At 34.4% G+C, this 24,477-nt stretch overlaps 1 protein-coding gene across 2 annotated transcripts in view; it reads left to right on the plus strand.

Moving 5' to 3' along the window:
- Nucleotides 1-217: 217 nt before the first annotated feature.
- The window catches only part of LOC150107935 (protein GPR107-like), a 243,791-nt gene continuing 219,531 nt past the window's right edge, over nt 218-24,477 (plus strand). For both annotated transcript variants that reach the window (XM_090415461.1, XM_090415462.1), the window contains exons 1-2: nt 218-522; nt 9,137-9,247. In XM_090415461.1, coding sequence (XP_090271587.1) covers nt 433-522; nt 9,137-9,247 — 201 coding nt within the window. In that variant the 5' untranslated portion in view covers nt 218-432. The remainder of the gene's footprint in view (nt 523-9,136; nt 9,248-24,477) is intronic.

A 24,477-nucleotide genomic window follows, 5' to 3' on the forward strand; every position in this document is an offset into this window, starting at 1 on the left:
AGAAGCCGGTATCCCAGTTATCACAAAATCTCTTACTTGAAACGGCTGAAAACTATTTTTGCTAATGCATAGATCTACTCTAATCCATCTCTCAGGCGGTGCAATACGATGATCACATGTCTTCAAGACGCAAATGCCTGAAGACGCAATGCGCAGGTTAGAAATATGTACTCAGTAAAATACACTGCTAATCAGTCCACAATAGGAGAGCCAAGCGTTCACAAAAAATCCCAATTTACATTTTTAATTCACAAACTTATAAACGGATAACGAACTAAAGGTCGAGTCTATCTTGCCAGAAGAGTTATGGAAAATGTTTAATATATCTGAAATTAAAACAAACCAAAAGAAAAAAATATATCAGCTTGTTGAATTCGCCACCATGGTTACTTATGGCATAGCACTAAATATTTGTATCAATTTAAAGTGACGATGGCTTGTTGGAAATGTTTGGTAGTGTTGTGTATTTATTTTGCTTTTATTTTGAATGTTGAAAGTCGTCTTCATCGTTTAAATCTAGAAGTAAGATTCCCTTCTAATTTGTTTTCTTTATAGAACAGTAACCATAGAAAGTTCTCGATTATCACAATTCTATGCAATTGAATAGGTTGATTTTTGCTTGTGGTATAAATTATGAGTATTGTTTATTTTTAACCATGCAGTATCTTGTAGATAGTAACTTTAATTATTTTTTTCTAGTATATTCTCTCGGATTAATGAAGTTTGAGTCGTTTGATGTAGTCTGAGAAGCTTTGGGAAATTTATCACTGTCAAGAACTTATCAAAAAAATATTTAAAGTTAAATGGATTACATCAGGGAAAAAAAAAAGCACTCCTAACCTTTGGAAAATTTAATCATTTGTTTCAATTTTTTATAAAAACTTGAAAAAACACCTGAAACATTTGTTTATAAAACTAGACTATTGAATGACACAAATGTACAATGGCTATATGAACAAAGAATTAACCAATATCTGGACAAAATGAAGAAATAGAAATAGAATGGCTTAATATAAAAACGATACTAAATGCAGCAGCAAATGAAAGCTTAGGAAAGACCAAAAAATTCAATAAAAGGAAAAAAAAACTGAGGATCTGGGATGATATAATGAAAGAAATAATCAAAAAGAAAAAAGAAGCCTATCACAAATAGTTAAGCAGTAAAAGATTAGAGGATGAAATAGAATATGAAAGAATTAGAGCCATAGCTAAAAGAGAAGTCAGAAAAAGACATAGAGAATCATGGAACAAATTTGTTTCTAATTTAGAACATGATTTATATAAAATAAGACCCAATGTATATAAAATTTTGAAACACTTAAATGCAGATACCAAAGAAAACATAAAATTAAACACCAAATTGAAATTAGAAGAATTTCTAAATTACTACACAGAATTGTGGACAGACAAATATTTTAAAAAAGACAACTGGCAAACAATTAATGAAAATGAAAAGGAAATAACTAAAGAAGAATTAGAAATCAGCCTGAAAGAAACAAGAAACAGAAAATCACCTGGAGAAAATAAACTAAGTTCAGAACTATATAAATATGCAGGAACTAAATTCAAAGAAAGACTCTTATTATTTTTAAATAAAATTTATTCAACTGGTATCCCCCCCAATAGAATGGAAAAAAGCAATTATGATTCCTATCGTTAAAAAAGGTATGACCCTAAAAACTATAGTGGTATCAGTATACCAAATTCCTGTTACAAATTATATAGCAGAATCTTAAATAGCAAACTAATGAAATATTCCGAAAACGTTATTTTAGAAGTACAGAATGGATTCAGAAAAGGGCGATCATGCATAGACTGGCCTTTTGCCTAACATTAATAATAGAGAAAAGAAGAAAATACAATTTAGAAACACATATTGCATTTATTGACTTTGAAAAAGCATTTGACAAAGTTAAAAGAAATATATTATTTAACATATTAAAAGAAAGACAAATACCAAATAATATCCTAAAAGCTATCACAAGTATATATGAAAATAATCAAATACAAATAAGATTAAATCACAAGCTATCATATACGAGAGAGATAAACCAAGGGGTCCTCTCCCAGCAACGTTTTTTAATATCTGCTTAAATGAAATAATAATAAAATAGAATAAAAATTTACATCAAGGAATTAAACTTTCTCCTACATTAAACTTAAACACTCTCCTCTTTGCCGACGACCAAATAATAATTACAAATTCTGAAGATAAATTATAGAAAGCTATTTTAGATCTAAATGAGATATCCAAAGATTATGGTATGATAATATCAACAGAAAAATAAAAAACTATGGCCTTTAAAGGACAAGATCCAGCAAGAACTAAAATAGTAATAGATAACAAGATCTTAGAACAGGTGAATTCATTTAACTACCTAGGATGTATGATCACATATGAAAATGAGAAAGATATAAACGTAAAAATTGCAAAATATTTAAAAATAACAAGTGTAATTAACTCTATATTTACCAAACCTAGTTCAAAAACAGTTTATTAAAAACAAACCATATTTATATTATATTTTATAATATACAATACAATACTAACGTATTGTATATTATAAAAGTATACAATACATTAGCCCTACCAGTCTTAATGTATGGAAGTGAAATCTGGACAATAAAACAAAAAGACAAAGATTAACAACAGCAGAAATGAAGTTTATGAGAAAAACTGCTAAGTATACCCTATTTGATCACAAAAGAAATGAAGAAATTATGAAAGAATTAAACCAAGAACTAGTAATAGCAAAAATTAAAAAATATAAACATAAATGGATGGAACACGTTCAAAGAATGAAAACAGAAAGATTACCAAAACAAACCTTAAAATCCAAGCCATTAGGAAAAAGAAAACTAGGATGTCCTCTTAAATGATTCAATGAACTTCTAAGGCTGGAACAGGCCATGCTAGGCCTAAATCCTTGATATGCATGATGATGATGATGAAGAATTTTTTAACTGTAAGAACTTATCAGTGGTGTAGCTATAGCTCTTGCTGCCTGGCACGATCCCTGAGTTTGCCGCCTCTCTCAACACACATTAAAAATTCTACAAAAAGTCAAAACGACGTATAGGGAAATAAATTAAAACACTATGTTTATTTTTGAAGTAAAACTTTAACTTCAACATTTTAAACTGTTATTTTTCTTGCTTTTCTGTTAGCAAAATCATCGATGACATTGTCGAAGTCTATTTCATAGTAACCTAGGTAATTCTTAATTTATTTTATGTAGAAAAACTCCTCTCACAACTAGCAACACTTATAGCAATTGTGAGGAAAGTTCACAGTAGTATTACAATACAGTATTTGGAAATGAGTTCTCGAGACTGTATTTTAGAATTAACTGCAAAAGTTCAAAAAGGTTCAAAGTGCCGCCTGGGGTGGACTGCACCCCCCCTACCTACGCCACTGGAACTTATTATTCCTTTGGGTTTATAGTAACGAGCACGGCTTCCTAAGAAATTGACATTAAAATCACAAAATTTTGCTGTCTTTTTGATCAGATAAAAATGAGAACATGTAAATAAGACATGTAATTTCCATACTTTAAAAATTGCGCTCTTTTTAGATATCGACTAGCTGTGAAATCCAATGGAAGGCATGCATAGGTATAAATTTGCTCTTCGGCTTAATGGAAAATGTGGAGCATGCAGTTGTTGACCAAGTGATTAGCTTTTTTGCTCTCTAGCCAAAATGCTGTGGGCATGGATGTTTGTGATTGTCTGTGAAAATACTAGTGGTGGTGGTGGGCAGTAGATGGCATTGGTATAGATGATGATAATAATTGGTTCTGTATTTTTAAAGAATGGTATAGATATAAGCTTTTAGAGGTAAATGTGTATTACTCTTTGCTTTGTGTGTTGTTAAGATCCATCGAGTCGTTTCCGACTCCTGGTGACTCCATGAACATACACTGTCCATTCCAATCTGTCCCTTTCAGAACCTCCAAGCGAACTCCAGTTGCTTCTTTAACTCCATCCACCTATCTAATTCTTGGTTTTCCTCTTCTCCTGCTTCCATCAACTTTAGCAAGCATCTTCCCCAGACTGTAATTTGGTCACATAATATGTCCGAAGTATGACAATTTTTGCTTGATGATCATAGCTTCAAGGGAGCAATCTGGCTTTATTCTATCTATCACTGATTTATTGGTTTGCTTTGCAGTCCATGGTATTCTTAGTAAGCGTCTCCAAACCCATAATTCAAATGCATCTATCTTTCTTCTTTCACTTTTTCTCAAGGTCCAACTTTCACATCCATACAGCACCACAGGGAATACTATTGCTTTCACGATTCTGATTTTTGTTGCAAGGCTAATATCTTTATCTTTAAAGATCTTGCTTAAATTTGTCATTGCTTTTTTTCTGAGTAATAATCTTCTTCTAACTTCTTCGGTACAATAACCATCTTTATCAATTCGAGATCCTAGGAACACAATTGTTAACTGCTTCCATTTTCTTCCCATCTACTTCAAAATCATAAGTTCACATATTGCCATAACTTATGTCTTTTTGAGGTTAAGTTTAAGACCATATTTAGCACTTTCTTCTTTAACTTTCATAATAAGTTCCTTCAAATCTTCTTTTCATTCTGCTAGCAAGGTGGTATCATCTGCTGCATACCTCAAATTATTAATATTTTTTCCACCAATTTTAATTCCAACTGAAGACTCCTCCAGCCCTGCCATTCTTAAAATATATTCGCTCTACAAGTTAAACAGGTGTGGAGATAAAATACATCCTTGTCGCACCCCTTTACCTATTGTGAAATATTCAGTTTCTCCAAGATTTGTTCAGACAGTGGCTTCTTGTTCATAATAAAGATTCCTCAGAAGGATAATGATATGCTCTGGGACTCCCATTGTTCTTAACACATTCCACAGTTTCACATGATCTACAGAGTCAAAAGCCTTGCTATAGTCAAGGAAACAAAGGTAGACATTCTTGTGATATTCCTGTTCTCTTTCTATTATCCATCTCACATTGGCAATTTGATCTCTTGTTCCTCTGCCTTTTCGACATCCTGCCTGTTCATCTGGCATTTCTCTCTTCATGAATGGGTCCAGTCTTTTCTGAATGATCTTAAGTAAGACTTTACTTGCATGAGAAATCAATGCTATAGTTCTGTAATTTTTGCACTCTCTTGCATTGCCTTTCTTCAATAAAGGTATATAAACTGATTTTTTTCCATTCTCTAGGCCATGTAGTTGTGATCTAAATTTGCTGACATAGAGCTGTTAAAATTTTAACTGCCTCTTCTTCCAGGGCTTTGAGCAGCTCAATGGGTATTCCATTTCCTCCTGGTGCTTTACTGGATATCTGTTGCAGTGCCCACCTCACTTCACTCTCCACTGGTACTGGTTCCTGTGTATAATTCTGCTCTTCAAATTTCTTAGTAATTTTAGAGTCCTTTCTGTAAAGGTCTTCTGTATACTCTTTCCATCTTTCTTTGATGTCTGCAGCTTCTGTAAGATATCCTTTGTGTTTACTTTTCAATATTGTCACCTTGGCACTAAATTTTCCTGTTAGTTCTCTGATCTTTTTGAAAATATCTCTCTTTTTTTCTTTTCTTGTTTTGGTCTTCTATTTGTTGGCATTCCTGGTTAAAGTATTTTTCCTTGTCTCTTCTGGCTTGTCGTTGAAACTCTGCATTCAAATGCCGTACTTCCTGCAAATTTCCTGTGGCCTTCATTTTCCTCCTTTCCTGTGCAGTTTTGATGGCATCTTCTGACAGCCATTTGGACTTCTTCTTACAAACTGTTGGGATATTCTTCTTTGCTTCCGTTTTAATTATATCTTTAATCTCTTCCCATAGTTCATCTGGTTCTCTTTCACACAAATTGAGTGTGTTGAATCTGTTCTGTATGCTAATATTGTATTCAGCTGACATGTTTCCAGGATTATATCTGATAGACATTTGTGATGGTTTCAGTTTCCGTAGTTTCACTTGTATGGTAGCCACTAATAACTCATGGTCTGTTCCGCAGTCTGCACCTGGAAAAGTCTTGACAGACTGAATTGCACTTCTCCATCTTCTTTGTCCAAGTATATAGTCAATTTGATTTCTGTGTTGTCCATCAGGTGATACCCATATGTACAGTCTTCTTCTGTGCTGTTTAAAGCAGATGTTAGCAACAAACAAATAATTCTCTGCACAAAACTCAACTAGTTTCTTCCCTGCAGTGTTTCGAATACCTAAACCAAAATGACCTGTTATTCCTTGTTCCTCAGTCTCTCCCACTTTTGCATTCCAATCTCCAATAAGTAGCCATAAATCTCGCTTTGATGCTGCCTTTTCACATTTTACCACATTTTACTTTTTGCTTTACTTCACATTTTACTCTTTGCTGTACCTCTTCACATTTTCCATAAACTCTATTTTAACCATTGCAAAATCCAAAAAAAAAATAAAATGGCAGTATATGCCTCTCCCTCATCAACTGCTCTTGTCCACTTTATTATAAAAGACAATCATATTACTAAAGCAAGAGCACCCCTTAACAAATTCATGTTTACTCTCACAGATAACATTACTCTCATCTGCCCAGTGCTGTATATGGTCCCTCACTAATTTCTCCAAGATCTTGACAGCTACTGATGAAACACAAACTGGCCTATAATTAGACACTTCTAGTCTGCTGCTACCCTTATGCAATGGCACTATCTTACCTTCCTTCCATTCTTTGGGTACCTTTCCTGTAGCCAGACTTTAATTGAAAAGCTAGGTTAACACAGATGTCGGTTCTTTAGCACATTCTCTCAAAATACCATCCAGTCCCACAGCTTTACTGACATCCAGAGTAATCAGTATTTGGAACCCGCTCTCCTCTTGCACCTCTAAACCTCAAGCCTGCCTTATACCTCTAGTATTAAATCCTACTTCTCCAGGATGAAATACTCTGATAAAGTGTTCATTGCACATCTCCACTATGTCCTCTGCATCATTCATTCTGTTTCCATTTTTATCCCACAATGTCATTCTTCTGCAATCTTTTCTTGTCCTACTGGCCACATAGCTAAAAAATTTGCTAGGATTTTCTTTTGATCTTAGGAGCAGTCTCTTCTCATGTTCCAGTTTTGCTTTCCTTATCATACTAGCCACTCTCCTGGCCTTAGTCTTATATTCTTTATTCATCTGCTCTCCACACCTCTCCTTATATCTCTTCCATAACCTCTTTTTCACCTTCAGTTCCTGTTTGATATTGTTTGTCATCCACTTTACACCAAATTGTGTCCTCTTCCTCACTCGTAGAATACAGCTTACTATTTCTGCTAACAAATATTCCTTCACAATTTCCCAAGCACTAATGATATCTCAACCTTCCATGGAACTGCCCCAAGTTCATATCTAAAACTGTTATAATCACCCGCCTTATAATTATACATACGTTCCCTTCTCTTTGATACTCCTGCATACTTATTCATTTTCCAAGCCAAAACCACATGGTCTCTCTCTCTCTCCAACTGGGAGAGGAGAAGAGATGTCATCTTAGTTATAATCAGCTCTTCTGATTCTGTGACCAAATCCAAAACTCTTGAACCTTCTGTTCTCTCTGTTGCATGTTGCCTAAGACATTTGTCCCTTAAGAATTCTGGAAATTCCATTCTCTTATTACTAAATGCATTTTCCTCTTCCCAATTTATACTGCTGTAGAATCTCCCATAACCATCATTCTTCCTGCACTTGCCAAGCTCAACTGCCTAAACATCCCCTGCTACTCACCCTCTGTACTCATTGGCTTGTAGCAACATCCCACTAAATATCCTGCCTTGCCCACCTCTATCTCATTCCATATGCTTTCAAAACCATAAGTGTCACTGTCTTCCAAAGCCTCCACTCTTAGAGGACATAAGTCATCAAAACCAGTACTTGGTGTACACTGTGGGACAGATCATGACTTATTAATAGCTGAAGTTAAATTAACATTAAGGGCCAAGAAAAAACAAAAAGGACAGTATCAGATTTCATTTAAATCATAGAAGTTGGAAAGAATTTATTTTAATGTATATCCTAGTATACGTTGTAATTCCTTAAGCTATTTAGTAAAAATGCATAACCAGCCTTTCCACGAGAATTACGATAATCCACAGAGATGCCACCACACGTAAGGCCGGCCATTACGGTAAAATGAAGTTAAAGCTATCAAGACAACTGAATCGTCTCGCCTTCCTAAAATTCTGCTGGGATAACTAGGTAATCCCAAACTGTGTCAAATTTGAGCACCATTTCTCTTCACAAAAGGCTCTTCATATTTATAACTGCACCAGCCAAGCTTTGCTCAGGGAACAAATTATTACGACTCGCCGTTTCCTGAATGATGCTAACTTAGCTATCCAGGCACTCGAAGATGACCTTTCAAGCACCCACCTTAAGCCACGAAATTTGGTCTATTCTATACGACATCTCATGCACTTCTTCAGAGAAAGAATTTAAAAAAAGTAGATCGACACATCAAAAAATTTAAAAAATTAAAGAACTCAAACTCGAAACCACAACTTCCTATAGAAATGGTAGTCAACCTTTCGTCAGTTAGCGTGAAACCAGAAGCACTCAATGCTCTCACACGTGGCCACAACTTCGCCATTTTTCCCAGAAGAATACCTGCTGAAGATATTATGATACGAATTGAATGCGGGATACGACACCTTCCAAACCATGTCGCCAACGATATTAGACTGGATGTGACTTGTGTTCTGACCAAAGCAAAACCACCAAAAAACTAACATGCCCAGTAAGGAAATTAAATCTCTACTAGAATTAAAGAAAAACAAGGAAATAATAATCAGCAAAGCGGATAAAGGGAACACCACAGTATTGCTTAACCAAAAAGGATTACACAGGTAAGCTGAATGCTCTATTGTTAGATTGGATGGCATTGATTCTTCCACATACAAACTAGCTAAACATTTGGCCAAAGCTCTCACACACTATACTGGCAACACACCTTCACACATAAAGACCTCAGCCCACTTCAAGTTAGGCTGAGTTCTTTATGTGTGTTAGGCTGTTTTTCATTTCTGTATGTGAGCACATGTGTTATTTATTGTCTTTAAAATTTTAAATGAAATTTTCACTGTATTAATGTGTTTTTCCTTGTTGTTCATTTCTCTTTAAATTATGTATTTTCAGAATGACATGAGAAGATACTTCAGTGTTAGCACATTTGGATTCTTTAAGGGAGGCAAACTGGATATTCATGTAAATAAGTTATCATTTTATCCTCAGTCATTAAAACCAGTGGTAAGTGACATTTTTATAAAGTTGATGTTTTTCATTTTATTATAAGTTTTCAGAATTGGATGCATTATTTTAGTGTAGGATGACTATTTGTTACACACAAATTCAAACTTCAGTATTTTGAAATGCATTTATTCATTTTTTGAAAGCATTGATGTAGCAAAAACAACCCAAAATTGTAATGAAAAATTGAGAACTTGGTGGTAGTAGTAGTAGTACTTATAGATCCTAGAAAGTGCCTTCTGGGATTGGATATAACCATTAGCCGTTTGTTCAAGAACTGCTATCTCCAAAAAATATTTTGGATTAATTGATGCAGTCATACTTGTTGACATTAGGGGAATTCTTTATCACTGCTGAAACCAAAAATAGCCTAACAGATGTCTAAGGAGAAGGGATATTACTGAAACATGCAAGTTGGTATCAGATTAATGTGAAGGAGATTTTTCATAGAGCAGAGAAGGACATTAGTAAAACAAGAAGCAATCCTTGAAAGGTGTATAAGGAGGGTGTGAAGAATGGAGTAAAGAGCAGGTTCTTCTTTTCATGGAGAGTGGAATGGAGCTGATGAGTGGAATGCATTGCCTGAAAGTGTTTAGAAACAGTGAATAAGTTTTAGGGCATGGTTCGATGATCTTTATGATGTAGATTTCCTGCATTGATCCTTTTGATCCCATATATGTCTAATAATAGTAAATATGCATTAGTGGCTTAACAGGGATATGGCTGTTTGGTATGTTAGTAATATAATTATTTGGAGTCTTGAGTATATTAGTTGCACCTGTTATGAAGAGAAAAAAACTGGAAAACTCATAAGAGGAAAAGAGTTATTTAAACAGTTAATAGATGTGTAAGGACACTACATAACTTATACTAACATTTGGGTTTGTGGGTTGCAAACCATTGTCAGATAACAAATTGAAAGTGCATGCTATAACGATGCTTTTTTATTTATATATATATTTTTTAATGCACATTTGAAAGGATGATGCAGAACATTTGTTATGTTTCTATATGCCATTATAACTGCATTTAAAAAAAAAGTAGTTTGTTTGAATTTTTCCATTGTTCTATTCTACGCTGATTTGTGATATGCAAATTGAAATGTTTGTTAACTGTTTAATAATTTTTACTGTAATTACACGTTTGTTTCTTTTAGTAAAGACAATTAATGTCTACACTTCATTATCTCTGTACAACAATGATAATTTACATTCTCTGCAACTCAAGAAAACTGTGAATTTTTATGCAATTCAGTGAAAAGTAGTATGATATGATATGAGATATGGAAGAAACATTTGTAAAAATTCATCATCACGAACCATGGGCACACTGCCCATGGTTCATGATGATGCATTGCATTGATGAAGAAGGCATTGGTGTCCAATGCCTCCTTCACTATTTTCTTCCACCTTTCTTTGTCTAGTGCACAGTATTGCAGTTTCTATAAACCTGTTCCACACCAGTCCTTTATGTCATCTATCGATTCTCTGTGTGGTCTACCTCTTCTGTTTGCACCATCCATAATAACCAAACATGAATGTCTTTATCTTCTGGTCATCGCTTATTCTGCATGTCCATGCTTCAATGTCCAAATAATTGCATCTTCCATTGTCTAATCTTCTGCATTAAATTCTCCTTTGGTTGTATCCTCTGATAGAGCTCTTCATTTGTGATTTTCTGTACCGATCCTATTTTTAAAGGATTTGCTTATAACAAGTTCTTTCGAATGCCAAAATTCTTTTTTTTTTTTTTTTTTAATTCCTTGTTTATTACCCATGTTTCAGATTCATACAATACACTGCTGAACATGCACATTTTTAGTACTTTTAATTTCTTTTGCAGGCTGATCACTTTACTTTTTCAGATGTGATCCATGGCCTTCAGATTTGTTCTTCCCTTTGCAATCATGATCTTTATTTCTTTTTTACTGTCCAAATCATGTAATTTTACTTCTGAAATATGTGAATTGTTCCACATTTCCTATATCAGTTCCATCCACTTGTATGTTTTGTTTTATGTTCTTCTCACCAAATACCATTCATTGGCTTTGTTTTTTTCCAAGTTCATACCAAGTCCAAATCTCTTCCCTTTCTCATTTAACGATTTCAATGTTTTTTTGTAGTCTTCAATAATAACAATGTCATCTGCAAATCGCAGATTGTTAATTCATATCTCACGTATTGATATTCTTTTTACATCTTCCTTCATTTTGTCCATTGCTGTTTCTAAATGTGTGATGAAACATTTAGTGATATTGGGTCACCCTGTCTAGACCTCTGCTTGTTCTAAACCATTTCCTCAAATCATCACATATTCTAACTGCTGCCGCTGCATTCTTATAAACATCTTTTAATATAGCTATTAGTTTTCTATTTTCTATGAATTCCATATGATTTTAGCACTAATGTTGTCACTTTCTGGTCGATACTATCAAATGACTTCTGAAAATCAACAAAGCAAGTATGTGTGTATATACTAGAGGGGCTACGCCCCCCTCCCCGGCACCTACGGCGGCCATGAATAACAGAGGGAAATAATGTACATGCTTGTCTGACACCAGATTTAACATCAAACCATCTTCCTATACTTCATTTCAAACAGCTGACTTACAACTCAAATAAAGACTAAGTATTGCTTGATATAATGCCCTATCGACACCATATAACTATAGTGTTTTGAATAGCTTTGCACCTCGTCATATGCCTTTTGCAGGTATACAAAACTTAAATACATATTTTTGTTATATTTCCACGATTTCTCAACTATTTATCATAAAGTGAAAATGTGATCCTGTTAGCCTGTATTTGGCCTGAATCCAGTTTCTTCTTCACCAAGCTTCCTTTCCACAATCCTTCTCAACCATTTCTCAAGTATACTTGCATAGATCTTGCCGGGAACACTCAGTAGGGAAATACCTCTGTAATTCTCACATTCAGTTTTATTTTTCTTTTTATATATGGGTTCTATGAGAGCTCTACTCAAATCATCTGTAATTTGTCCCTCTGTCCAGGTCTTCTGAACTATGCAGTGCAGCCACAAGACTTATATCTCCATTCTTGAGCATTTCTGGTCTATCTACTTCTGCTGCCTTCATATTTCAGGCTTGTGTTTCTACTTCAAGTATGTATTCCTGATTGCATGCCTGTTGAGTGTTTTTTACCACTGTCACTGCTTGCTTCATTTAGCAATTTTTCAAAGTAATTATTCCATGCTTCAAGGATAACTTTTTCCCCAGTTTTTCTGTCACCTTTATCATGTCTAATTCCTGTTACAGCATTCTTTCCTCCAATTCTGAGCTTTTTCAATAGCCTCCAGAATATTTTTCCACCTTCCTGATATTTATTTTCTATATTCTTGCCAAAGTCTTCCTGTGACTTTCATTTAGCTAGTTTTACGCAGTATTTAGCTTTCTTACATTTGCCTCTGTATTCTCTAAAAGCAGAAGCTGACTTATTTGCCAGGAACTTTCGATATGCTTTTTTTCTCTTCACTGCCTCTTTAACTTCCTGTATCCATCATGCAGTTCTTATTTTTCTGTCCTTGCAGACAACCTCACCACATGCCTCTCTGGCTGAATTAGTCAGTGTTTTCTTGAGGGCTTGCCACTGAATCTCCAAGGTTTGGTTCCTTTTCTCAAATTCTTTCATATTTTCTTGAATAATGTTTATGTATTTTAGTCTACAGTTCACACATCTGAGAGCTACTTAACTTTTATTCCCTTTAAAACTTTCATTTCATTTTGAAATTGAATTTCATTTTCTTCTTTTGAATATGAAATTCAATTTTATGCTGCTAAGACTGAACAGTGATCACTTCGAATTTCAAATCCTTCGTACACTAGTGTCCTGCACCAGTGGGAAAACATCAATATCAAACAATTATATAGTCAGTGACACTTTTCTTATTCCTTGCCTCTTCTTTCCATGTGAATTTGTGCACATTTTTATGTTCAAACATTGTAATCAGTGCATATCTTGTGCAGAAATCCAACAGGCATTTGTCATTATTATTAGCTTTGCTCTTGTCTTCAAATTTTCCCAAAATATTTCTGTATATCTGACAGTCATTTTCTACTCTGCTATTTAGATCTGCAACAATGGCTAACTTTTCTTTTTCCATTGTGTCAATTGCTTTCTCTAAATCCTCAAATTCCTCCACCTTCTACCTTACTAGAACTCTCTGTTGGACCATACGCACAAACAAGTTTCATTGTTCAGTTCCCTGTTCTAATATTTGTCCATATCACTCTATTTGATATTGCCTGCCATTCAATTAGATTAATCTTGTATATAGTGTTGGGTACTATAGCTACTCCTTCTTTTCCCTGATTGTTATTACCTGAATATAACATTTTGTATTTATTGCTTAGAAAGATCTTGCCACTTTTTGTATTTTTCATTTCATTCACCCCCATCATGTCAGTCTAGCTTTTCCAATTCGTTGCTAGTTCCATTTATTTGCCATTCAAGCTTCTTATGGTGATAGTACTGATCGTGAACTCTGATGTTGAGTTAGGATGTGTTTCAGGATTTGTTACAGTAGCTGACCTTTTGCTGTTTGCCCTGGTTTCTTGGCTGAAACAACAAGGGCTTTGTTTAACTGGGCAGCAGCCCAGCTGCCATGAAATTCTGTCATGTTGTATCATCATTTTATTTGTTGTTTAACCCAATAAGAATACAATTTGGTCAGCAAAATCCCAAATTGCAGCCTATCCCATTCCTTCATTATCTAGGTAGATACCTAGCAGGTTGTACCATGAGAAGGTAAGGATTGGTCAAAAGGTCAAAAGTCCTGTTCTGTTCTCCACATTCCTTTAATAGCTATGTGTAGGACTCCTCTGTTATATAGAGATTTTACTCTTAAGCACCCCTACTTTGCCTTTTCATCTTTAATTGTGATCTGTTTTGGTAATCTTTTATTGAAGGTTCTGATCATTTTGTACACTCCCCACACCCTAGTTTTATGCTCTCCATAGTGCTCTTCTATATTATTGCATTGAGCTTCTAACCATTTCATCTTATCCATTCTGACTGCTTTTTCACCTCATTACGCTTTCTTCCTATATCTTTCCTCTGGTCTGATGTTTTCTTTCTTATCTTCAACATTCTGCTATCCTGTAGTAACTTCAGTGTTTCCTGTCTAATCCACTTATTCTTGATCTTCTCTTATTCTGGCACTTCAACTGCATGTTCTATCACCTTCATTACTCCTTTTGCACTTTGAATTTTTTTTTTTTTTTTTTTTTGTGCACACTTTTTAGATTCTCCTCTAACACTGTTCTGTACCTTCTTCCTATTTCTGCTTCACTTATTCTCGCTGCATCTCTTTGTTTCTGATGGCGGTGTTTGTATTTTCTTTTAATTTCAATTTGATGTTTGCAATCACTAAGCTATGATCTGAGCTATATGCGCTTCTTGAAAAGTTCGACATGGCTGTATCAATGTTACCTATCTTCTTTTAATAGTAATCGAATATAAATTAAACTTTAATATATATTTCCAATATTTCAGCAACGTCACGTTGCCATCTTGAAAGGAACTTAAAATAAAGACACAGTTGTTGAATTTTGAATGAAAATATTTTTACTAAGAAATATCTCATTCAGAATTTAACAAGAAAAAGAAAAAAATTAAAAGGGGAAATGTTTGTAAATAAATGAAGATACCAATTTTGTTTAAAGAATTGTACTAATACAAACTTTGTAATATTAATTAAAGGTGCAAGATGTCATTTTTTTGTAAAAAGATTATAATGTGAGAAGTTTCTCTATAAAGATATATGTTAGAGCATAATAACGAAGGATCAAAGTCCATTAACGACAACCTCAGATAAATTGTAGAAATACGTGCGAATGGCACGTGCACAGTGTTTTTTCCGGGAAGACGTAGCAATCGTACGGAAGATTCCAGGAAGATAGGAATGAAATAGGAGTCGGGCAGAAAGTTTTGGGTGAAAGAGGGCACTAGAGATACGGGGGTATAAAACGGGTTTGTCCCCCCCGTTCAAGGCTTTTTAGGTTTTTTTCATTGGGAGTTGCTGGAAAGTTCTGGTGGAGTTGGGAAGAGTTCCAGTTCGAGGTCTAGTCGATAGCGGGCAGCTATTCTCTGCTGTCGTTTCGTGATGTCGGGGGAAGGAATAGACGAAGAAATGTTAGGTACCTTTCTGAGTAAGCCTGAAGAAACTGGCCGCCACATATGTCCACGTGGATCGATTCAATCCATGCTGTTTCCAGTCGAGAATGCGATGAAAGGACAGAACAAAGAAGGCCAAACCTAGCTGTGAGTTATAATCACCAAGGACGAGATCAAACATTCGGAGGGAAATTATAAAGAAAGGATAGACGGAATAAGTTACAGGAATGTGGTAATGTAAAACCCTTTATAATTCCTTTGTTAACAAAGAACGGAATAATGTATCATGGAAGAAACGAGATGTTAGGTTATATAACTCTAAACTTGTATGAAGGACTATAGTGAGATTTTAGATACCAGTGTTTAGAACAAAATAGCTGTTTCTTTAATATTTGTCTGAATGAGTAGTAGTTAATTTGCCATAAGTAATGATCTATAGAATTATCGATGTGAATGTTTTAAGAATATGTGTAAGATAGTAAAGATATTTAAGGGGTGGTAGCTAGAATTTTGTGTAGTGAAATGAGCCTATTCTTAGATGTGATATGTGAATTACAGTTGATATGTCTAACCTTATAACTTGGGATAACTCTATTCCTATTGAGTGTTTTTTTTATATTAAATGTGTAATCTTTTGAATCTAATAAATGTATCTTGATTATCTTAACCTGTTTTGCACCTTGATTTGAATCCAATGCACCGCTTGCTAATATTTGAATCTGAGCGGGAGAGAAATATATGACAGAGACCACGACTGCAATCTAAAGTGTTTTAAGAGAGATAGATAAAATTGATGTAAGGAGTAATTAATAGATTGATTTACTTTGTATATTTTCTGAGGGTTACTTCTTGGTTAAAAGGAATTTCTAACCTAGGGATCTGGCTGGCGCAGCTTGAACAAATAAATATTGCCAGAATCCGATTAGGAGGTAATTCCAGACCGTTATTGCTGAGGATCATACTCTATTCAGAAGTCAATCCTTTGTCAAATTTATTTAATATACGTAATCATTCTAAGAATTGGCCAAATTGTGTTAATAGATAATACGGTGAAAAAGATAAATGATATAAGTGAGATAAGCAGAAGAACATAATATAAAATAATAAAAATAAAGTAAACCACGATATAACACGGTAAATGAGGAAAAAGCGAGGAAGCTATTTTCTCCTAAAAGTCACCTTCAGATCAACGGCCAAGAATACCTACATAGCCTGCTAGATGGTGTTAAATTGTGAATGAAACTATGTTGTGTAATTTATTTTTTTTCATTCACATTTAACATTGATTATTATGTATTAATCATGATTTGTATAAAAATTATTTATTATTCCTTAATTTAGGATTACTATTTAAATATTTATTCTAAACTTATCCTACTATTAATTTGTTAAGCAATAATATGTGCAGAATTTATAATAACTAAAATATATATATGATGTAACGAAAAGTATTATTATAATTAATTCTATACGTAATGAAAAGGCTGATTAAGTAGCTCAAATATTCTGTTTATTCTTATTTGTGAAAATTTAACGTTATGTAATCACTCATGTAGTAGTAGTAGAGTATTGTATTACGTTAGTGAAATGTTTGCGTTTATTTGTCATGGAGACGCATGAAATAAACAAGCACGAGTCGAATAGAGCGTGACCTTCAGACTGAAAGGAGAGGAAAGATATGATATATATAGAAAAGATTTTGAATTAGAGGAGAGAGGAAGTTTTTGCAGAGCGGGAAGGAAGGTAGGATACAAGCAAAAGAAGTGGAAGAAAATTATAAGTTCTCTAGGGCAGATATTCATGAGAATAGTGTTTAGAAGTGAGCCAAAACATAGTGAATCATATACTAAGCTGCAAGTGAAGTCAGCTGTGTTGTAAAGGAAAATTAATGCCGTATCCGGATAAATAAAGAACTGGACATTCAATGAAAAATTCTGATTAGTTCCAGTTAGTCTAGGATTGCGTCTTAATTCTATGTTGCCCTGAGAAGAATTATATTGAAATTAACTAGTTTCAGAAAAGTAAACAAGGAAGGATATCAGTGCCTTATTGATGTGTTTTTTTTTTGAGTAGTGAAGCGCAATTAACAGTAGTTCAGTTAAATCGTTGAAGAATTTTTATTAATGTGTTCCGCTAACATAAATAAGTTAATTCATCAGTGTGATCACAATTAATAGATGTATTGAAGATTGTTTCTGGTAAGAGAAGTCATACTTGTTTGTTTATTCTAACATTAACATATCTTCGAAGTTCAAGGTCCGAAATGAGATTGCTTGGAATATTATCTACCTTGATTAGTGCTTCCTGTGAATTTAAACATTAAGTACCGCTGATAGATATGTGGAGACTGATTAAATAAGAAGTTTTGTTTTATTAACTTGAGTTAAGAAAGCTTGTGATTTTGAAGCTGTGAATTATATGTGAAAGTTTAGAACATTGAATTGGCATGAGTGATTAGCAAGATGTATTAAGTTGATTGTATTGTTTCATTTTAAAGCAGAATTCTTGTATTTGTTATATATATCATATATTAAATGTTTTATTTTGTTAATCTAAATATTGTGTTTGCCTGAATTCCCTTTTATTGCACCGTTCATAAATATTCGAATCTTGCAGGAACCCCAAGTGGAATAGTAAGTATTCGGCCTAAATAAATGAGGAGACTGCTAACTTAATTAAGAATTGATCCTACTATTTTATATAGACTAATCTAAAAATAGGGTGGCGCAGTATAATTATAAATTTCTCTACTTTTGGATCGGTGATCAATTTGCAATTAGTTCTTATATTGATAAGAGTGACTTGAACCAAGATGGCGGATTTAGAACATAACATGAAAATAGAACGTCACGACAATGGCATCATCAGGACTTTTAGGAGAAACAATAGCTTCCTCGCTTCTTCCTCATTTACTGTGTGTAGTGCCTGCGTGCACGTGTCTTTATTTTAAGTTCCTTTGAAGATGACAACATGACATTGCCGAAATATTGGAAATATATATTAAACTTTAATTTAATTTATATTCTAGTGTATGTTGTGAATGCCTTAAGTTTATTAATAATCATGTAATCAACGTATAAGCCTTTCTACGAGAATTTAATAGTAATCATATCAACCATGTTCTTGGTTTTCCCATCATTTGATCGTGACGTCCATTTTCTACACTCCTTTTGCTGTAATCTTATGTTACGAACCATCATTTCGTGGTCCACAGCAAATTCTAATATTTTCTCAACATGTTTGTTTCTTTCTCCAAAACCATATTTTTCCATGATGTTTTCCCAACCATTACTTTCTACTCCAACTTTGAGATTCCAGCCTTCAATAATTAGTACATCTTTCTTTGGTATTGTTTCTATTGTCTCTGTCAGATCTTTGTAAAATAAATCAGTATCCTCATCTCTGCTATCAGATGTTTGGTGCATATATCTGGACTATTGATATATTCAATGGTTTTGCTTGAAATCTTGCTACCATGATTCATTCATTGACTGGTTTGTAGCCTAACAGTGCCTCTCTATATTCTGTATTCTCTAAGAGCTTGTGCTCTTAGAGAATACACAGACAAATGTAAGAAAGCTATACACTGTGTAAAACTAGCTAAACAAAAGTCATGGGAAGACTTTGGTAAGAACATGGAAAATAAATATCAAGAAGGCAACAAAATATTCTGGAAGCTGTTGAAAAAGCTCAGAAATGGAGGAAAGAGTACTGTTAAAAGGAATGAGAGATGATAAAGGCAACATGAAAACTGGTGAAAAAGATATCCTTGATGTATGTAGTAATTACTTCGAAAAATTGCTAAATGAAACAAACAGTGATGACAGCACAGTAGTAAAAAACACTCAAGAGACATGCAATCAGAAATACTTGAAGTAGAAAAAGCCATCAAAAGCCTAAAATGCAGAAAGGCAGTGGGTGTAGATGATGTTCGACCAGAAATGCTCAAGTATGGTGGTATAAAGGTCTTACAGTCACTGCACCGTATAGTTCAGAAGGCCTGGACAGAAGGATGAATTCCAGATGATTGGAGTAGAGCACTCATAGTACCATATATAAAAAAAAAGGGAAAATAAAACAATGTGAAAATTACAGAGGTATTTCCCTACTGGATGTTCCTGGTAAGATTTATGCAAGCAAGTATACTTGAAATGGTTGAGAAGGATTGTGGGAGGGAAGCTTGGTGAAAAACAAGCTGGATTCAGCCCAAATAGAGGCTGTTATGATCATATTTTCACATTACTACAAATAGTTGAGAAAGCATGGGAATATAACAAAGATCTGTATTTAAGTTTGGTCGATCTGGAAAAGGCATATGACAAGGTGCCAAGAGAAAAGCTATTCAATATGCTACAGTTATATGGTGTCAATTGAGCATTATATCAAGCCATACTTAGTCTTTATTTGATTTGTAAGTCAGCAGTTAGAATTGAAGGAAGTACAGGAAGATGGTTTAATGTTAAATCTGGTGTGAGACAAGGATGTACATTATCCCCTCTGTTATTCATTATCTATATGGATCACATTATGAAGGAAAGTGGTAATAAACATGATATCAGAATTGGAGATGTTAATGTCAGCTCTTTACTCTATGCAAATGATGTTATACTTCTAAATAAATCTGCTACAAGTTTGCAAGATTTCCTGACTAAATTGAATAACTGTTGTAATAGATATGGTATGAAGGTCAGCAATAACCAGACAAAGATAATGAAAATAGGCAGAAGCATTGAAAATATCGACTGCATTGTGAATGGAGAACCTATAGAACAAGTAAAACATTTAAGCTACTTAGGCACGATTTTTAGTGAAGACGGTAAATTAAATGCTGGCATGGTAAGAACTCAACTGAATAAATTTATATGGAATAAGAGAGAAATTAGTCAAAACACTAAATTAGCTGTATACAAGACAGTATTCAAACCAATTTTAACTTATGGATCTGAGAGCTGGGTTAGAAATAAAACACTTGACTAGAGACCACAGATATGTGAGTCCTCTGAAAGATTAGATCGGTGAACAAGTGGCATCAGTGACAATGTCATATTAAAACGAGGATATTAGGAAAGAACTTAATATTGTCAGCATCCAGGAATGTGTTAGTAGAGCTAATCTCAGGTGGTATGGTCACTTAAATAGTATGGGTGAGGAAAGATTAGCAAAACAAGTGTTCTTTGCCAGGTTGCCAGGAAAAATACCCAGAGGAAGGCCAAGATATAGGTGGATTGATAAAGTAAAAAGTGCTTTAGAAGATTGAAATATAAGATCTGATGATGTTGAAGTCTTGACAAGTAACAGATTGATTTTGAGGAAAATTGTAGATAGAAAGTTAATAATGGTGTAAGGTGTTCATGCAGTACTATCATATCTTGTACACCCCTTGAGGGTCCATATCAGGAATTTGATGATGATCATGTATGTCTAGTTTTCCTGACGTCTATTTCATATCACTTCTGTTTCTTCTCCCTTCCAGTCACGCGACTTCCAGTTGCGAAGCGATACGGGGTGCCTCTTCACGAATGTCGTGGAATGACTTAAAGGAAATAAGACCTGCCATTATACATAACTTCTTGCTTACCACTTTCATGGAGTGCGCATACTCACCGAGTAGTTTGATGGGTGATTGACAGCTGACAGAGAGAGCATTCAATATCGTCGTAACGAAAACAACAAGAGAGTGTTCGGTATCAGAGGCCGGAGGATAAACAAAAGAGAGCTAATGGAAGTTTAAGAACGCAGGCGGACAAAATTTTGTTCTTACGAAATTAAGTTTTTATGTAACAATTGGGGGCATATTAATAGAAGATTCTGAAAAAGGAATCGTAGAATTGTGAGTCTTTAAAGTGGAGGAGTTAAGACTGTAAATAAGGACCAAAATAACGTGCGTTATGTGTCTCGGGGTATTACTGTCAGTGCACAATTCAGTGATTTGTTCTGATTAATTTAATAACAGTGATATTTTGTATTTATTAAATTACCCCATAATGAGTAAAAAGCCAAGTCAGAAAACCACACTCTTAAGTTATTTTAAGAAAGATGAAATCGATAAGCATAGTTGCAAAGACACCAAACTAACAACAGAATCGTCGATTTCTGCAGAGTCGCTTTCAAATGTAAAATGTGCGTCTAAACACCGCTTATCGGGTATTAACAGTGAGTGGTTTTAAAAAATCCCAGTGGTTAGTGGTGAAAGATAATGGAATGATGCATTCCACATGTATAAAATATGGAAAGAGATGACCCAAAACAAGGAAGTGACTTGGATAACTATCTATGCACAAGACTTCGAAAAGAAAGCTTGGTTGATCATGAACAAAGCAAGTAACACACTGATTCTTGTTCAGATATAATTGAAAAATGTATACTAGAAGAAACTGGAATAGGGCAAATTGAAAAATCAATTTCAATTTTGAATAACTTGCAGAGAGATGCTTTTCTGGGAGCTTTAAGATCTATGTGTTGGTTAGCAAAAAATGAGTTACCACATACTACATTATTTGAAAAATTGCTTGAGCATTGCAAGGCTATGGGCTGTTCCTACTTAAAACATCTTAACGTTGATAAAAATGCACATTATACCTCAGAAGGAATATAATGCAAGAGTTGATTGATGTTTTAGCACAGAAATTAGATCTGAAATACTGAAAAATATACATTCTGCAGATTATTTCAGTGTTTTATGTGATGAAACTACAGACATCTCACTTTTAAAACAGCTGATTGTGTACATTAAATATGTTTGTCGACTTAGAAAAGAGGTCAGGGTTAGTTTTGTATCAACTTGCAATATTGTTGATGGCAAAGCTGAGACTATAACTAACAAAGTAATTGAAACCCTTGACAGTCTAGGCTTAAAAACTTGTAATCTGGTGGGCCTAGGATCTGATGGAGCAGCTGTCATGATTGGAAAGCAAAAGGGAGTTGCAGAACTGCTCAAAAATAAAACAGATGGACTCATGGTCAACTGTCATTGTGTAAACCACCGACTGGCTCTTCCTAGTGCCCAAGCAGCTGCTGAAGTGCCTTATTTAGTCATGTTTAATGATATCTTAAAGAAATTGTTTTTCTTCTTCCAAAATTCCTCAGCCAGGATGGCTGGTTTAACCCAAATCCAAAATATACTGAACAGTCCTCAGATTAAACTTAAAATGGCTAGTGACACCAGATGGCTGTGTCATGATTCTGCAATATAGTCTCTAAGAGAATTCATGGTGAGTGTTATAGCTGTATTTTAAAGAGAGGCTACCGAATGAAATGATATCACAGCTGAGGGTTTAAGCAAATATATCAGAACATACAATTTTGTAGCTTCACTAATGATGCTTTCAGATGTGTTACCACATTTATCTAACTTGTCTAGATCATGACAGAGGCAGGATGTTGACTTAACTGAAATAGAGCCAGTTTTAGAAGCCAGAAAACTATCCATCATGGAATTGAAAGACACTCCTGGCAGTCATTTTCAAAGTCTTCATCAGCATCTTTCAGGTGAATGGTCAGACCTTCACATTGATTATTCAGATTCTAATGTTATTACGTTTAAGACTACAATATATGATAAATACATAGGCACAGTTATTAAACATCTAGAAGCAAGATTTCCAGATATGCCAATCATTTCCTGCTTTTCAAGACTTTTCAGTGCAAAAAGTCATGATCAACATGAGGCTTCTGTGATTCTTTTTGATTATTATTCTAGAAATGGAAGTCCTGCAGTTTTAAACTATGAGAGTACTAAACTAGAATGAGCAATTGCATCAAAAATGATTAATGGACAGTCATACAAAAATCTAGATCCAAGACAAATATTGCTGAAATTAGCAACAACATCTGAGCTCAAAGAGTCTTTTCCAAATTTAGCAAAACTAGCTGCTGTTGGACTGGCCATACCTGTGACAGCTGAATGTGAAAGGGGTTTCTCTGCATTAAAAAGGATAAAAACATGTATGAGGAATCGCATCAGTCAGGACACTCTAAATAATCTGATGCTGATTTCACTGGAGGGACCAGATCCAGCAGATTTTAATTACGAAAAAGCTGCTGACAACTGGGCTTTTAAGAAGAAGAGAAGAATTAATGTATAGAATTTTAAGCTGTGAGCATTACTAGGTTTTTCATTTGATTAATTTCAATAAGGTTTTTGTTTGAAGTAATTTCTAATAAAATTATTATTTTAATTTATGAAAAAGGGTCTTTCTTAACTCACATATTCAAAGTTTTTATAATGTTCAATTGAAGATTCACTTATGCTAAGATTTGTTTGTTTATATGGATGTTGGAATTTACATTTTTCAGTTAAATATGATGAAAACTTTTTGCATTTGAAGTTTATTTAGTATGTAACAAACACTTAGTTATTTTAAATATTAATATTATATTGATGTCAGCTTTTAGTTGATGGTATTCCATGAAGATAATAGTAAACTTAAATTCTGAAGCTTTCACTGTTATTAGAGGGGTTGTATTTACAAATAATAGAAAATACTGTGCAGTATCTTTTTTTGTACACCCAGCTAATGCTTCATTCCACCCAGCTGGTAAAAGTTTCTGAGGAGAACACTGTCTTGTATAATGTTTCCCCTATTGCACTTGCATACAGACAGCCATCGGAGTTCAGGACCTTGTTACTATAAGGTCACAGCATTGCTGCTTCTATTAGGAAGCACATACAGGTCAGGGCATCTACCCAATGAGATGCCTCCCCCAAACCATCACACTATCTTCTCTGCCAGAAATGTCCCTTCCAGGTATTTAGAGGGATAACATGTCCTTGGTTCTCTCCAGATTAGAACATACATGGTATTGTTTTGTATAATACAATACCAACCCCAATTGGTCTTGGGTCCAGTTGATGTGGATCCTAGACCATTTCAAATGTTCTCTCTTCCTGGCATTGGAGATACAGCATGCCGTTGACTGGTAGCCTAGCATACATACCACTTTTGTGAAACCTTCTGTGCGCATTGGAAGCAGATACCCATGTTCCTGTAACTGACATGAGGTCAGATCATAACTGATTGGTGGGTAGCACTCCTGTTTCAGTGAGCAGATAATTGGAGATATTGGTCACCCACTGTGGTTGTAGCCCTTGGCCATCCT

Source organism: Typopeltis vanoorti, chromosome 3 (assembly GCF_054136105.1).
Source record: "Typopeltis vanoorti isolate ZY-2024b chromosome 3, IOZ_Tvanoo_1.0, whole genome shotgun sequence".
In the NCBI taxonomy this organism is placed as follows: domain Eukaryota; kingdom Metazoa; phylum Arthropoda; class Arachnida; order Uropygi; family Thelyphonidae; genus Typopeltis; species Typopeltis vanoorti.